The 15,482-nt window shown below is 44.1% G+C and overlaps 1 protein-coding gene across 8 annotated transcripts in view; it reads right to left on the reverse strand.

Moving 5' to 3' along the window:
• Positions 1-15,482, reverse strand: part of TRAF3IP3 (TRAF3 interacting protein 3) — a 58,586-nt gene that overhangs the window by 8,624 nt on the left and 34,480 nt on the right. For 5 of the 8 annotated variants that reach the window (XM_032794143.2, XM_075064827.1, XM_032794145.2 and 2 more), the window contains exons 2-9: positions 11,507-11,918; positions 8,268-8,403; positions 7,341-7,398; positions 7,037-7,061; positions 6,479-6,508; positions 6,088-6,183; positions 1,312-1,383; positions 746-886 (exon numbers count right to left, since the gene is read on the reverse strand). In XM_032794143.2, coding sequence (XP_032650034.1) covers positions 746-886; positions 1,312-1,383; positions 6,088-6,183; positions 6,479-6,508; positions 7,037-7,061; positions 7,341-7,398; positions 8,268-8,403; positions 11,507-11,848 — 900 coding nt within the window. In that variant the 5' untranslated portion in view covers positions 11,849-11,918. Of the gene's footprint in view, positions 1-745; positions 887-1,311; positions 1,384-6,087; positions 6,184-6,478; positions 6,509-7,036; positions 7,062-7,340; positions 7,399-8,267; positions 8,404-11,506; positions 11,919-15,112; positions 15,250-15,482 lie in introns of those variants that run through there. The other 3 variants (XM_032794150.2, XM_075064829.1, XM_032794147.2) reach the window with 2 other exon arrangements.

Genomic DNA, 15,482 nt, shown 5'->3' on the forward strand with positions numbered 1-15,482 from the left:
TCATAGTGTTTTGTTTTCCAGTGTTGAAAATGCTACTTTGTTCCCTGGCCCAGTTGACAAATGTGGCACAGGAGGATTCTCTCAGTGACATTATTTGTTAGGTATCAGAGGGGTAGCTATGTTAGTCTGGATCTGTAAAAGCAGCAAAGAGTCCTGTGGCACCTTATAGACGAAAAGACGTATTGGAGTATGAGCTTTCGTGGGTGAATACCCACTTCATTGGATGTATGCATTATTTGTTAGGATTTTGGTCTAAAAAAAGCCACACCAAAGGGCACCCATCCAGAGCTCTGGACGTACATTTAAAAAACACAGCAACATCGAGGTTACAAACCATGAAGCTGCCCAAAGCAGCACCATTTCTCCTTCCCACCACGTTATTTAATCACCCATCATTTGGCTCAGACAACTGAAATATGTCTACACACATGCACCCAAACACATGCACCCAAACCCAAAGGCATTGTACTGTTAAGTATGGGGCTGGAGGGTAGGGGGTCGAGGGGGAGGACAACCACTTTTGCCTTTGTTCAGTAGTTAAAAAATATTATTTTGCACAGTTGTTGAAGATGGTAAAAGGGACAATCCTCTTCTCACTAAAGCCCAGGGGTTTTCCAGTGATTTCACTGGGAGCAGGATTGGGCCCAATGTTATTGAACTGGCCATGTGATTACATTTTTCAGCAGCCTGAAAACGGGCCCGTCCTTCTAGCTAGGACATCTGTTGTGGGATTCATTTTCCTCACCTGAGTATTCTGTAGCTGCTGTTCTGCTTGGAGTTTCTCCTCCAGCAGCTTCTGTAGAGCTTCTCTTGCTTTCTGCTCATAGGACTGCTTTTGGTCCTCCATCTCCATCAGAATCCTCTTCACACTGTCCTTTGAGTAATTCTTTAAAGGGACAATTGAATGGACAGTTGAATAAATATTATCAATGGACTCTTAACCCAGTGGTGAGGGACAAGCCTAGAAATTCAAAAAGATCCACCAGGATCTAATTCAGGATTGCTCTCTCTCTCTAATACATTCTCCACAACTTTGTCCTGATTCAGTTTTAAATGTCTCAAACACCACTACCTTTGATGGGCTACTGCCCAGTCTCAGTGATCTCACTGGATCTGAGTATTAGCATGTACATGGATAAATGCAACAAGCTGCAGCAAACAATATAACATTTTTTCACCCTATTTAATAAAAGCCTTCTGGAAAGTAAGACCTGATCTAATTACATTGTTCTGTGTTTTTACTTGGATGCAATTTTTTTCTTTCTATCTGTTCTCTTTGCTTTTTTTTTTTTAAAAAGTCTCATACGTTACCTGGGCACAGGTGTGAAGCTGATTTTCAAGGGCCCTCAGTTTACCCTTTAGTTTGTCTTCATTCAGCTGACCCTGGAAGAAACAATTGAGGCAAGGTCTGGAATACTGAATTACACAACAACCTCTGCAGATTTCTAAGTGAATCCATCATACTTTGGCTCACTCATGTTTCTGATTTTTCTTCTGCTCCTAGTGTCATACCCAAGGCTGGCCAAATTATTTTCAAAGTCAAAGTTTAGAATAACTTTCAAAATTTAAAAAATAAGTGGGGAAAAATTTAGAATTTCAAAGTTTTGAAAAAAGGAAAAAAAATGAAACACTTGCAGGTCCTCCTCCTTCCCCCATTTTTTTCCTAGCCAGCTCTATCAATTATAGGAACGCAGGAGCTCTCAGAAAAGTTAAAGGTGCAAAGGAGTCACATGGTTACTCTGGATGAATCTGTACTGAGAACAGAACTGCTCCCAAGCCCACACACACAGCCTTGTTTTCTGCTTCACAGTTCTCTCTTGCAACAAAATTTTGGCTTACAGCTCCAGCTGGTGGCAGCATCTTGTCTCAGCAGCTTCTACAGAAAACAGATTGGGTTTGTACTACAAGGAGCTTTGCTGAGGGTGGAGAGAGGAATGGGGAAACTGAGTCATATTTTTTTTTCCAATGTTGATCAGGTTTTGCAGTTGGATTTGTAAAATGCAGGCTGTATGCAAATCCAGGCAAGGCTTCTAGCAAAGTGCTTGCCTGGACTCTCGTCTTCCACCTCTGATCTGAAGGATGTCAGCACCACTGCCGCTCACTGTTGTGTGAAGCCACGCTTAACATCCATTGGGTTATTATTTAATATTATATCATGGTAGCATCCAGAGGTCCCAAGTAAAATCCGAGCCCTGGCATGCCGGGCACTCTGTCAACACAGAGATGTTTGCGCATCCCAGCCCCAAAAGTGTAAAGTCCAATAAATCCAGCTGTCAGTTCCCATAACAAACTAGAGGCCAATCGTAAAAATAAAATAAAATAAAATAAAAAGAAGGGGGTGGAATTTTAAGAGATATTTTTAGATGCAAGCAACCAGAAGAGATTTCATGCCAGATTCTACTGATAGTCTTTTTAAGCCTGTGGAAAGTGGATGTAAAGCATTGCCAAGTCAGAGTGGTTGCATTTCTCACCCACTCTATATATATGAGTAAGAGAGCACAGAGGGCCAGATGGGAGAATCAGACTTTGTCTGTACTTGACAGGGTTTGCTGGTACTAGTAGATTTATACCAGCAAACTCCCTCCTCCCCCTAAATGGAGATGCAGCTTTCACCCACAGGAGCCCTTTGGTCCCCCTAACTTAGACCATTTCCCTGAATGGAGTAAGCTCTACTCTGCAAAAGGACTTTTTTGCCAGAATAACTGTGTCTAAACTGGGCTTTTGCCAGAACAGATATGATGGTTACATGTGGGGGAAAAAACCCGCCCCTGACCAACATACCCATGGTGGTGAAACTTAAAACTGTTTACAAGGCTCAGGTTGTATTTACTAGCCCAGAAGGGATTGCTAAGAAGACACCACAATGCTCCTCTTAGCTGTTCATTCTCACAGTTACATTAGGGTTGTTCCTCATGTCTGAGTTCTCTTAAGATGGCAGCTCACACTTCTCACAGATCCCTGCCTCAACAGCCTGAAGGCAGCACAGAAGGGAGCTCAAAGTTAGTCGGAGGCCCAATGTTTGCAAAAGTGGCTGCTGACTTTGGATGCCTCAGTCCTTGGGTACCCCTCGGGCCTGATTTTCAGAGACTGGATGACCTCAATTCTATGTGGAGTGAATAGAAGCGCCGGATGCTTGGTACTCTGGATCTCAGGTTGGGCTCCCCAAAATTGGGACATCTATGGTCAGTCACCACTCCAAAAAACCTGGCTGCAAAATCCTCCCTCTGCTTGCATCCCTGTTCAGCTGTCAGCGAATCACAGCATGTTTTCTGTGGTGTCCTGGCTAGCCCATGATTGGTAGACTGTGTCTAATGTTCCCTCCCTCTTTGCTTTTTTTAAACCTGTCATTTTAAATTCCTGGTTTAAAGAAGCAATTTTAAGCGTTGTTTTTGGACTGCATTCCCTTTGTTCAAACACCATGCCCATGCCAAATAAAATGGAGAAAAGTGAACCCTGAAAGTGGCAGTGAGTGGGTGGAAAGTGTCTTTAAACTATGCAGAAAATGTCCCAAATTTCCCAAGGTCAGACAGCATTTTGGGGGATGGGAAAAAATATATTCCAGTGGTGTTTTTACACTTCAAAAGACAGGTCTAAAAAAATCATCACTAGTTACCATAACAACATGAAACTTAGTTAACTCCTTTCGTCTGAAGGTCTCAAAGTATTTTACAAACAGTAATTAAGCTTTACAACAGCCCGGTTGTTATCCTGCTGCTTGCACATGAGGAAACGGAGACACAGATCGGTTATGTGGGTTGCTGAAGGTTGGTGGCAGAGCTAGGAATAAAACCCAGAGGAAATGGAATCCTACAGTCCTGAATGTAGCCCCTTGGCCCAACTGTTAGATATATTCCTGTTGTACTGATGAACACATTCATCATATTGGTCTAGATGCACCCACAAATATTAAGTAGGATCTGACAGGGATTCTCAGTGTAATTATGACCAGACCATTGTTGTATAGCATGATCACATTTTTCTTTCCCCTTCAGACTTTCCATTATAGGAGCTACTGGTTCTAAAATGCTGCCTCAAGGTTTGGTGCCTCAGATAGTTATGGACATGGCAACCGTCACCTAATTTGCTTTAGAGAGACTTCCAGATGGGACCCCTAAGAGTCTGGCAACTTCATTTGCCAGCCATGGTCTTGCAGAAGCCTCTCTGAGCGTTTTTCCCCCTGGCCTGTTCTTTTCATCCTATGTGCTCAACTATTCCCAGAGGACCAATTTCTAAATATCATTTACTTTGTTTGCTCTGTTAGGTACACCACCAGCAACAAATAAATTTGATTGTCTCATGAAAAGCTAAAAGCAGAGAGAGCAGAGAAATCTATTTTCTATAGCAAAGACATTAAGAAGCAAAGTGCACCCACCTGTTTCTAATCTGAGGTTTCATGGCTACTTCCTGCCAGTGTGTGTGTCAGCGTGTTTTTTCCTGCTTGTATTATATTTGTCAGAAGCAGTTTACGGAGGAAGTCTCAAACCGCAGTACATCTTAACACATTTTTTGCTCCATCTCACCCAATCACTTGGCTCCTCTGCTCTGACAGAACTCTTTCAGATCTTTTTTTTTTTCAGCCTAGTTCCAAATTAACGTTTTTTAACAGCAAATATTTTGCAGTGCAACTTGATTTTAAATTTCTATTTTAAAATTTGCTTTATGACCTAGTCCATAATGGCTTATACTTTTCAGAAGTAGTTGCTTAATGTCACCTCCAGGCTGCTGGTTAAAAAATCTACTCTGGGTCAGCTGAAATCAGAAATTGTTACCATCCGCTACCTGTTTGATGAGCCATGGGAACTAGATTTGGCGGGATGGAGGCCCTAATTCAGCAGAACACTTAAGGGTGTGTTTGTTTAAGTGTTTTGCTGATTCAGGGCCCTGGGCCTGTGCTTTGTGAAGAGTGTCCATATAACATAAACTGCTGCTGCACCTGGCTCTGCGTCATCTCCTGATTGCTTGTTTCAACAGAGCAGCAAAGAGGTGAACAGACTTTAACTTGAAGGGACTCCCTCTAACATATATCAAGAATGGATTGAGATACAGTGCGTGGGAGAAGCTTGCTCTGCTGCTCTCTGTGTTGTATCTGTTTTGGCAGATAAATAGATATATTCAGCCTCCAGGATTGTGTCTAGCACCTTCATCAGAATGAAATTCTTTCCCATACACTGGCGGTTTAAACTGAGACGCCTGCTCCGTTCGGTTCTGGATTCATTCTTTGCGCTATTATTTAGCACCTCACCTTGGCAGCTTTTGGCAGGAGAACACACAGAAACAAGCTGTTGCAGAGCTTATCGAGGCTATCCCTCTTGTTAAAATCCCTCTTTCCCCCTTTGTTTCAATACACAAAATGGGGTGGTTGGTTTTAAAAAAAAAAAAAAAAAAATCAGTGTTTTCTCAACTGAAAAATGGTGCTTCAATCTAAATGAAAAATGATGTGAAAAAATTCATTTTGGCTCAAATCTTTTGGCCTTCCCTTCCCCCTCAAAAAAATTGAAACAAAAGTTTGTTTCAAAGTGAAAACTTTTTTCAGGGTGGCAATTAAGATTTTTTTATGATCTCCCCCCACGATCTTAGACTTTTTTCCTACTGGAAAAGGAGGAGAAACATGAGTGACAGAAAATGGGGAAAAATCCTCAAAACTTTTTTAAAAAGAAACAAGACGAGAAACATTTTTAGTTCAAAACTTAATGAAAACTTACGTTTCATCCCAACATTTTTTGTCCAAAAAAAGCATTAAAAAAAAACAGTGAAAATTTCAAACAAAAAGAAAGTTTTCTTAACAATGGGGAGTTGTTTTTCAGTTGGCTCTAAAATGAAACAATTTTGTGAGGAAGGGCAATGATATTCACATGCTAAATAGTTCTGAGCTCAGTCATGTCCCCTTGCAGACACAGCTCAGCTTCAGAGCTATACCATCTTCTCCTTTAGGAGAGAAGGATAATCCCAAAATTAGAAGACCAGAAACAGAGCTGGAATTCAGCTGGCAGAAATAAGCAAGACCTGATGGAGTTTTCCCCCTTGCACGCATGGGACTCTGCCCTGGCAGATCCTGGCATAATCTGTAGCAGCGTAGCCATTTGGTACCTTCCAAGATTTTTCTGATGCTTGCAGCAATGTGGATAAAAGCTCCTGTAAAATCACCATCTTCTGCTTCAGCAGCAGCTCCCGATGTAACGCCTCCTGTAGGCAAAATGAGAAAGCCAGGCTAATATAGGTGCTCTGAATGTGTCTCATTGACCCTAGTTCATCTGGACATCCAGGGGTGACCTGTTTCCCCTCTAGGACTTATTAGAGCTATTTTCACTCCTCTGTTTTACTGTGTTTTGGGAACTTATTCCCTGGACTTCAGTAGCTGCTCCTTTTGTTTTTCTGGCCACCTTAAAACTAGGTGCATGATACCAGTTTAGTAAAAGCTACATCCTCACACGCACCCTCCACCCATTTCTAGAACGGTATTTATCATTTTTGTGCTTACCTTGAGGTAGTTGGAAAGTTGAATGATTTCCTAAAAGTGAAAGAAAAGTGCAGTAAAATCCAGATTCAGTTGGTGCAAACCTTCTATTGGGTTATATTTTTAAATCAATCACTTCGTCCATAAAGGAAACCATTTCGCCAGAGCCTGCAATCAGTGGTATGAGTTCTAACAAGAATTACACGGGAACCCTAAGTTATCACATTCTCTGGGCAATGGTAATAAGCTGTACAGACCTTTACTGCGCTTAGGCTTGTGCAATAATATAACTGTTGTGTCATTCATTGGCTCAACCCAAAGTAGGTATTTTACTGCAATCAGTGCTTTCCCTGGAACAAGACTGTCTCTGTCTACTGCATTAGATGTACTATCATAGATCTTCCTGTCAGTAAATAAGTTTCCAGCAATCTCTGTCATCTACATTCCAATAAGAAATAATCAGGAGCAAATCCTGCTTTCGTTGCACTGTTCAAACCCTGGAAGTGCAGAATTTGGCCCATTGACGTTCATGTTTCTTAGGACAACAGGATTCTCGTAGGCATTTCCGTACATTTTGCTTACCTTATCTAGCACTGCTATTCCACAGCTACAATAAAAAAAGACAAGGATTTTCTTAAGATGGACGTGATACAGATTTATGAAAAAGATCACAAGAATGGGTGCGCTGAAAATACTTGCTAGGAAGAGGAGCAATCATATGACGATTCATAGAACAATAAATAATGCCAATAAAAATAATTCTTTTCACTCATATAGCACCTTGCATCTAAGTACGTCAAAGTGCCTTTACAGGTATCTGTGAATCCCCAGCCCCGCAGAAGCAGGAAGAATGTGCTCCTAATAGGATAGATGACAAAATACTTACTCTGTTTGTTGGCTTGAATTTTTCTTTATTGCACTAGAATCTGTTAATGTTTGAGTGCCTGTTAAGATAAAATTGAGAGGGTGGGCTACTGGTTCCTAAATTGTCAGCAGATAGCTAGTATAAAAACCCTCATTCACAGCTGCCCCTTTCATTCTGAAGGCTCATAAAGTACTTTACCAACTATATATAGGGATTATTTCAGCCATCACAGAAATGCAGCCATTTCTGGGATGACACATGGCAGTTTAAACTGCACACGGCAGCATAACACAACAATTTAGAGCGGGAGTATGCAACTGAAAATGCAAGTGGAATTTAAGTAATTTACCTAAGCTAAAATTTGGCCAAGCTACTGTCAAACACGCCTGTTTCTGAGAAAAGTGCCATGGAGATTTTAATGATTGTAAGTGTTCAGAGCCTCCATTTTACGGCTGTATGCAAAGATGGCTCCCTCTGGAGCACAGTGCCATTTTGCAGCAGGCTGGGGCGCCGAGGTCATTACTGACTCAGCACAAAGAATAGCACCTGGTGAATAAACATATTCCTATCATGCAGAGTTTGGAAACGGAAAAATGTCAGATTTGGCTGATACAGAACATCCTCCTTAAACACTGGAACAGGGCTTCTAGGAACAGGAACTCTTTTGGCATGTTAGTATTGTGTCTGATCCTGCTCCCATGCAATTCAAAGGCAAAACACCCATTGATTTTCAGAGGTGCAGGTTCCAGCACTTTGTGATTTGGCATCTGAGGGGATTCTTTATCAATACAGATCCTCTTTCTCTGCCTGCTTTGGGAGTCCAAACCAAAATAATCCAGGTGATTCCCTTGAACCTCAGAGGTTTAAATAAAATGCAGTCCCCAGATCCCAGTAAGCTTGAATTCCCTTTTGCAAAACCTAAGCCTCATTTAACCAGTCTTCTTGTACCTCGGCTAAGCTTGGAAATGTCTTTGGGGAGGATGTTTTGTGATGAAATGTCACAGGAGTGCCAGTTGTTCTGCGTGCGAGGATCATTGAGGCTGTGCTGGGGATGTTTGTGATGGACCATGGAGGTGCTGTAGTTCTGAAATGAAATGAGAGTTTAATTTTTATAATGGCCTATTAAAAATAAGGAGAGAAAAAGGGAAGCAACTAATCAAGTGGCATGGTGTCACTTTGAATTGTATAGATCAGGGGTAGGTAACCTATGGCACCAGGGCCAGTGCAACCTATTACGTGACCAAGGTGGTCGCCTAGGGCACTAGGATTTGGGAGGCGGCATTTTCTTTGGCGGCGACTGCGGCGGCTGGATCTTCGGCTGCCCCGGTCATTGCCAGCATTTAGGTGGAGGGAGCTGGGTCAGAGGGTGCGGGGACGGCCGCCTGCAGCAAGTAAGGGGGTGGGTGGCACAAAGGGGAACTCCCCACCCCAGCACACCCCTGCTCTGCCTCCTTCCTTCTGGGTGCCTCACTTCTCCCGCCTCCCAGGCTTGCAGCACCAATCAGCTTAGGTGCCACAAGCCTGGGAGGCGGGAGAAGTGAAGCAGCTCACCCCTGCCCCGCCTCACCCTAAGCACACCAGTCGCTGCTTCACTTGACCGCTCCCAAGGCTATGACGGCGCCAATCAGCTGAGGTAGTGGCAAACCATGGGAGGTGAGGAAGCAGGTGAAGCAGCCACGTCTGTGCTCAAGTGAGGAGGCGAAGCTGGGGTGGCAGCTGACACACGGACCTCCCCAGCTAGCGCGGAGGGACATAGCCACTTGCGGGGTGGGGGATGCCTCAGGGCACTGTAGCGGGGGGGCTGCCACCGGCGCGGGGCGCTCAGGGCGGGGGGACGGGGAGCGCGCAGTGGAGTTTTGCCGTAGGGCGCGGAAACATCCTCATGCGCACCTGCTTCTGCTATGGCACCGTGCACAAGCATCACGCGAGCTGGTTTTCAGTGACTCACACTGCCTGGGTCTCTGACCATGGTCCAGGGGGCATCTAGCACTTTTTAATTTAATATACAAACTGAAGCTTCTCTTCAACATTTTAAAAACCTTCATTTACTTTACATACAACACTAGTTCAGTTCTATATATGATTAAACTATATACGAAGCGACTTCTAAAAACAGTTGATCTCAAATGTAAATTACTGGCACACGAACCTTTAAATTCGAAGAATAAATGAAGACTCAGCACAGCACTTCTGAAAGGTTGCCAACCCCTGGTATAGACTGTGCAACTGACCTGGGGAATAACATGGGTGGAGACTGAAGTATACAATGATTTTTGGGTTCAAGGCCTAATTTTTCAGAAGGTGCTGAGCACCCTCAACTTCCACTGGAGTCAGTGCAAGGTGAAGCCACTCAGCAACACTGACGGGGCAGTGGGGGAACCTGCTAACTGCTGGTAAACTGTGAAGCAGCAGGGAAAGAAAGTGCCTCTGAGACTCTGAGAGACCAGGAGGCCAGTTGCTTCACTAACTACACGGAGAGTAAGAAAAGAGTTTTGATGCCCTGAGTTAGCTCCTGGCTAGCATTACTGCTAGCAGCTGGCTAGCTGTAGGCTTAGGCTACATCTTCACTACCCACCATATCGGCGGGTAGCAATCGATTGCTCGGGGATCGATATATCGCGTCTCATCTAGACGCAATATATCGATCCCCGAACGCGCTTATATTGATTCCGGAACTCCACCAACCCGAACGGAGTTGCGAAGTCGACATGGGGAGCCATGGACATCGATCCCATGCCGTGAGAACAGTGAGTAATTCGATCTTAGATACTTCGACTTCAGCTATGTTATTCACATAGCTGAAGTTGAGTATCTGAGATCGATTTTCCCCCGTAGTGTAGACCAGCCCTTAGATATTTGTTCTGCACTCATCAGAGTTATATCTGAGTGCCTTTCCAGGATCTCTGGTAGTAAGAGCATGAACTCTTTTCTCCCTTACTTCAGTTCCTCAGAGCCCCCTGCAGGTACTAGGATGAGAGTAGTTCAGCAGCCAAAGTTACAGGCACATGGGCTGCAAGCATGTGAATGCCTGCTCCAAGGTCTTGCTGTCTGGCTTGTAATTAAACCCAGTGATCAAAAGAAGTAAACGGTAGCATGAGGTAAATAATTATCCTCCACACTCATGCCTTGTAGAGGAGCCCCCAGGGCATGTCTGTGCTTTTATTTTATTGTCCTTGGTTGTTCATTTAAGTTAAAAGACCCTTGGATAACTTTACTTAGGTACGAAAACAGATGGGGGAATTATTTCATTTGAAAGGCTGTGAGTTTAGAAGGTACAATCTGATTGTCTGACTCTGGAGCATTTATGTATGATCGTAATCTGGTTTTATTAAATGCATTGGCTCATCTGGTTCACTGCTGGCTGCATATAAAATCAGTAGGCTTGGCAGAGTCATTTTGATTTTTATCCATTTAATTTTTCACAGTTGAGAGAAATTATGGGGCAATCAACATTACTTGTCAAAATATACAATGTAAATATCCTTAAATCAAACTCCAATAAGTTCTCAAACAGCATTTTTAAAACTTTGCCTATCTGTAAATTTTGGTTACTGTCAATGAAAATACTTTATTGGTTGTATATGTGTGGTGATATCAATGTTTACCAATGTTTACTGATAAAAATCTAATACTTCCAAGCCTAAATATAGGTTAATGTGTAGTTTGTAAGAAGGATGCTGAAATTAGGACACAATCAGACACACATTACTAACTCAACATGAGAAAATTCCTCCCACTGAAGATGCTGGTGGGAAGTCATGCTTCCATAGGTTCATCCAAAGAAAGCCAACTGCTTATGGTGATCATCTCAGATCTTTTGATGAGAATGAGAAGCAATTTGCACAAGTGGAAAACAATTATTTTGCTACCAAAATGCAAGTCTGAACTACGAGAAATGGCTGCAAATCTCCCTCTGGGTCAAAGTTGAAGATTTTGAAAGCAGGAGAGGAACACAACAAGAGTGACAGGACAAAATCTTGCCCTTGATCAAGTTTGTGAATCGTCAAGGAAATATCCATTTTTGTCACTGAATTCTCAGTTTTTGCCATCAAATATTTAGACCCTAATCCCAAACCTCTTGTAGTCAATGGAAAGACTCCCATTGATTCTAGTGAACATTGGATAAGGCCCATAGTAAGTAGCCAACCATCTATGAAAAGTATGATTGTCATAGCTGCAGCTGTTACCTGGAGGGATGTGGGTGACCTCAAATCCATCCAGGAGGATGCTTCCTTGGGGATGCCTGTTGCACACTCTGGTCCCGGAGATACTGGTGTCCCAGTAGGAAACCTCACTTGTTTCTTTTCTTCTTCGGTGGCTAAGTTCCTTCTCTTCAGGAACTCTTTCTGGCGGGGGCTCTGGGACTGCTCCTCTGCCTTTTTCCAACATTGCCTCACATGGCGACATGTGGTGACATTGTTTCTCCTCCACAAGCTCTCACGGGTCCGTTGCCAGCGCTCGCACTTCTCATCGTAACTCTCACTCAGATGCTTGCACTGGCGCGGGGACGTCTCAGTTTGACTGATCATATTGTCCACGGCTTCACACACAACACACCAACCTGTGATGATCTTCTGGCTGCTTTGGTGAAGTTCTTTCCTAATGAAACCAAAGGGAGTGGGGGAAGGAGAGACATTTTAAGTGAAAACAAATGATCAGGCTGGAGGCTGAATAAATGTATGAGAGACACCAACTCTAGGAATATTCTCCTTATTCAGTGGATGCAGGTGGCATCCTTTTCCTGACATCTCTCTACCCCCAGCCATAGATAAATGATAAATATACACACGCACACACTTGGGAGCTAATAAAGGATTGCTCCCTGAAGTAGATTTTCCAGTGCTTTATCCAGTTCAGTTTCAATCATGTTCAAAATGATGACGTTTCTACCACCTTCCCTGGGAGATTTATTCTTCAATCTTAGATCATGCCATTATCAAATACTTCCTGCTGTTTAGTCTAAATTTTTTTTGCTCAGTTTCAGTCTGCTGCTCCTAGTTATAACCCCTTGGCCCACCTAAAAAAGTAAGATTGCAGCAAGAATAATGGCTCCTGGTATTTCCGTAGTAGTGGCCTTTCATTCCTTTCCTCCATACATATATTTTTCCAGTCTGTTCCCAAAGACTAACTGTAGATGTAGGAAATTTGCTATTATATAATTTACTTTTCATGCAGCTGCATGTATTTCTAAATCCTATCTGCCTTCTGTGCACACCCAGAGAGGCCTGGGACATGGAGCTTGTCTGCATGGATTTTTCTATAGAACCAGGGCCATCCTTAGCCATAGGCAGAACAGGCAGCCGCCTAGGGCACCACTAGGTCTGGGGGCACAGCTCTGCTGGGAGCATGGACAGACGGAAAGCAGTGGAGCATGTAAGAGCAGGGCTGCTGGGTCCAAGAGAGAGATGAATGCAGCAAAGTCTGAGGGAGGAGATTGGCTGCTGGGGTCTCTGGGAAGGGGTGAGGGAAGGAACTCACCTGTAGGGTGACCAGATGTCCCGATTTTGTAGGGACAGTCCCGATTTTGGGGTCTTTTTCTTATATAGGCACCTATTCCCTCCCACCCCCATCCCGGTTTTTCACACTTGCTGTCTGGTCACCCTAAGTGGTGGTAATTGGTACCCATATAAGACAAAGCCCCAAATATCGGGACTGGCCCTGTAAAATCAGGACATCTGCATCTGGACACCCTAGCTGGAAAGTGTGTCTCTCCCCCGGACTGGCACCGATCCATCTCATCTGGGGAGAGCTGCACAGGGCAGGATGAGCTGCTGTGGCTTCATAGGTGCTCCGTCCCTGAGATCAGATGCTGTGCTAATTTCACCATGGTCAGTTGTGGGCCTGGGCGGTGGTGCCCATTGGCATGTGATCTGACCTGAGGGTTTGGCCTTGCTGCTGTTGCCAGCTCTGCACCCAAGAGTGGATTTTAGGTACGGCAAGTTTTCAAGTTTATCTCCTCCTCTACTGCAAGGCAGTTGAACGCAGCAGGCTGAGGCGGGGGGGCGGGTTGAAGCCAAGCATGAAGCAGTACTGTGTTCCATTTAGATTGTCATATTAACAAATTTGGGTGCCCAAAAATGCTTGCTAACAATCTGAATCAATTTCAATATTGTTTTTAAATCAAATAATCTTAGCCAAAAAAACAGAAAATTAAGTTGACATTTAATTTGTGACACACTAAGTTTGGTATGGGGAAGGGGAATGGGCACAAAAAGTTTTTCAATCAGATGACACAAAAAAAATGTTGACTGCCCTGTTACTGCTAAATAGAGCCCTCCAACAACTGTAATATGCTCATCTCCTTACTAGTGTATAGAGCAGGGGTCGGCAACCTACGGCACATGTGCCAAAGGTGGCACGCGAGCTGATTTTTTGATGGCATGCAGCGTGGGCTGAGCGGCTCAGCCCACCCACTGCTCTGGGGTTCCAGCTGCTGCCCCATTGCCACCCGGGGTCCCGGCCACCAGGCCCCACTCAGCACCACTGCTGGCCTGGGGACCCCCAAGGAACCCCAGGCTGGCAGCAGGCTGAGCAGGCTGGCGGCTGATACCCTGGCTGAGCCACTCAACCCGCTGTCGGCCTGGGGTTCCATTCACTCAGCTGGTAGGTGGGCTGAGCAGACTAAATTCAACGAAATAGGAAAACAAGAGCAACTAATGACAAAGTGCAAGAACCTAGAGCAGTGGTCCCAACCTTTTTTCGTCTGGCGGTCACCAGACGAAGGACCGTGGCAGTGGACGAGCATCCGCCGAAAATGCTGAAATTCGGCAGCATTTCAGCGGCGACGCCTCTGGATGACGCTGCTTATCGGCGGCAAGCGCCTGTCATCCAGAGGCGTCGCTCGCCGAAATGCTGCCGAATTTCGGTGGCATTTCAGCGGATGCTTGTCCACGGCCAGTACGCAGGTGCACTGAGAGGCCCCTGTGGGCGCCATGGCACCCATGGGCACCGTGTTGGGGACCCCTGACCTAGAGAGCCTCCTGAAGCACGGCGATCATTTTGATTTAAATGGACTTGAACTGTATGAAGAATTGAGTACACTGTCATCAATGTTGCCACATGCAAAATCGATGATGGACATTGTACAGTTTACTCATACCAGCAAACTTGTTGACATATATCCTAATGTGTACATTGCCACTCATATTCTACTGACAATTCCTGTAACAGTAGCATCAGGAGAACGGAGTTTCTCAAAACTAAAGCTCATTAAAAACTATCTCCGCTCTACAAGGAGTCAGGAACACTTGACTGGTCTTGCTATTCTTGCAATCAAACAAGACATCACTTTGTCTTTGTCATACAATGACATTATTACTGATTTTGCAGCCAAAAAAGCCAGAAAGATTGCTTTTAATTAAAAACAAATCCTTGTTTCAATACCTCTTCATAGAAATTTCCAATAAAATGTTGACAAATTAAAAAAATTTATATTATTTGCATCATTCTGTCAAATCAGAATTTTTTCTATAGTGCTACTTCTTTAGTGCTAGTCCATCAGCATTACAGTGTGCTTAACGACGTTAAACTGGTTTTAATAACATGCGTGTGGCAAGTTTTCCAATAGTGTAAGCTCATGTTTGTGTTGCTAAGAGCAAGACAGGCACAGGGGCACCAGATTAATAATCCCGCCTAGGGCACCATAAATCCTAAGGACGGCCCTGTATAGAACCTTTGGGAAAATCCCATGTTGTTTCTGTCTCATCAGTTTTAAGAGCCCTTAGTGTCTGAAGATAATGGTCACCCTAATGTTGAGTGTTGCATTATTTCAGCTCCTCTTCCTTTCCACTCACCTTTTGCAATAGCTTGACTTAAATGGTACATTCCAGTTTGCACTCTGCACGTTTTTCTTTCTTTTTCCTCACCAAAGCTTGTCTGGCTGTAATACCGTGTCCTTAATTCTCCTGGCTAGTGGCACTGCCTCCTGTCCCCTTAAGTTGTAAATATTAAATACATTAATGTTTACTCTTGTTAGAAACATTGTTGGACTGGAGATGAGGGGAGAGCAAGCAGGAGAGCTGAATGGCACTGCTCAGCCCAGTCCTTTTGCGTCCACTTCTGTTTGTGTCTAGCTCAAGCAAAGCAGGTAGGTTGCACCAGAGGCCTGCCCTAAGAATGAGCTCCTTTGTTGGGGCATTACCTCCCTACAGTGTGTACATGTGC

This window comes from Chelonoidis abingdonii, chromosome 4 (assembly GCF_003597395.2).
Source record: "Chelonoidis abingdonii isolate Lonesome George chromosome 4, CheloAbing_2.0, whole genome shotgun sequence".
Classification (NCBI taxonomy): domain Eukaryota; kingdom Metazoa; phylum Chordata; order Testudines; family Testudinidae; genus Chelonoidis; species Chelonoidis abingdonii.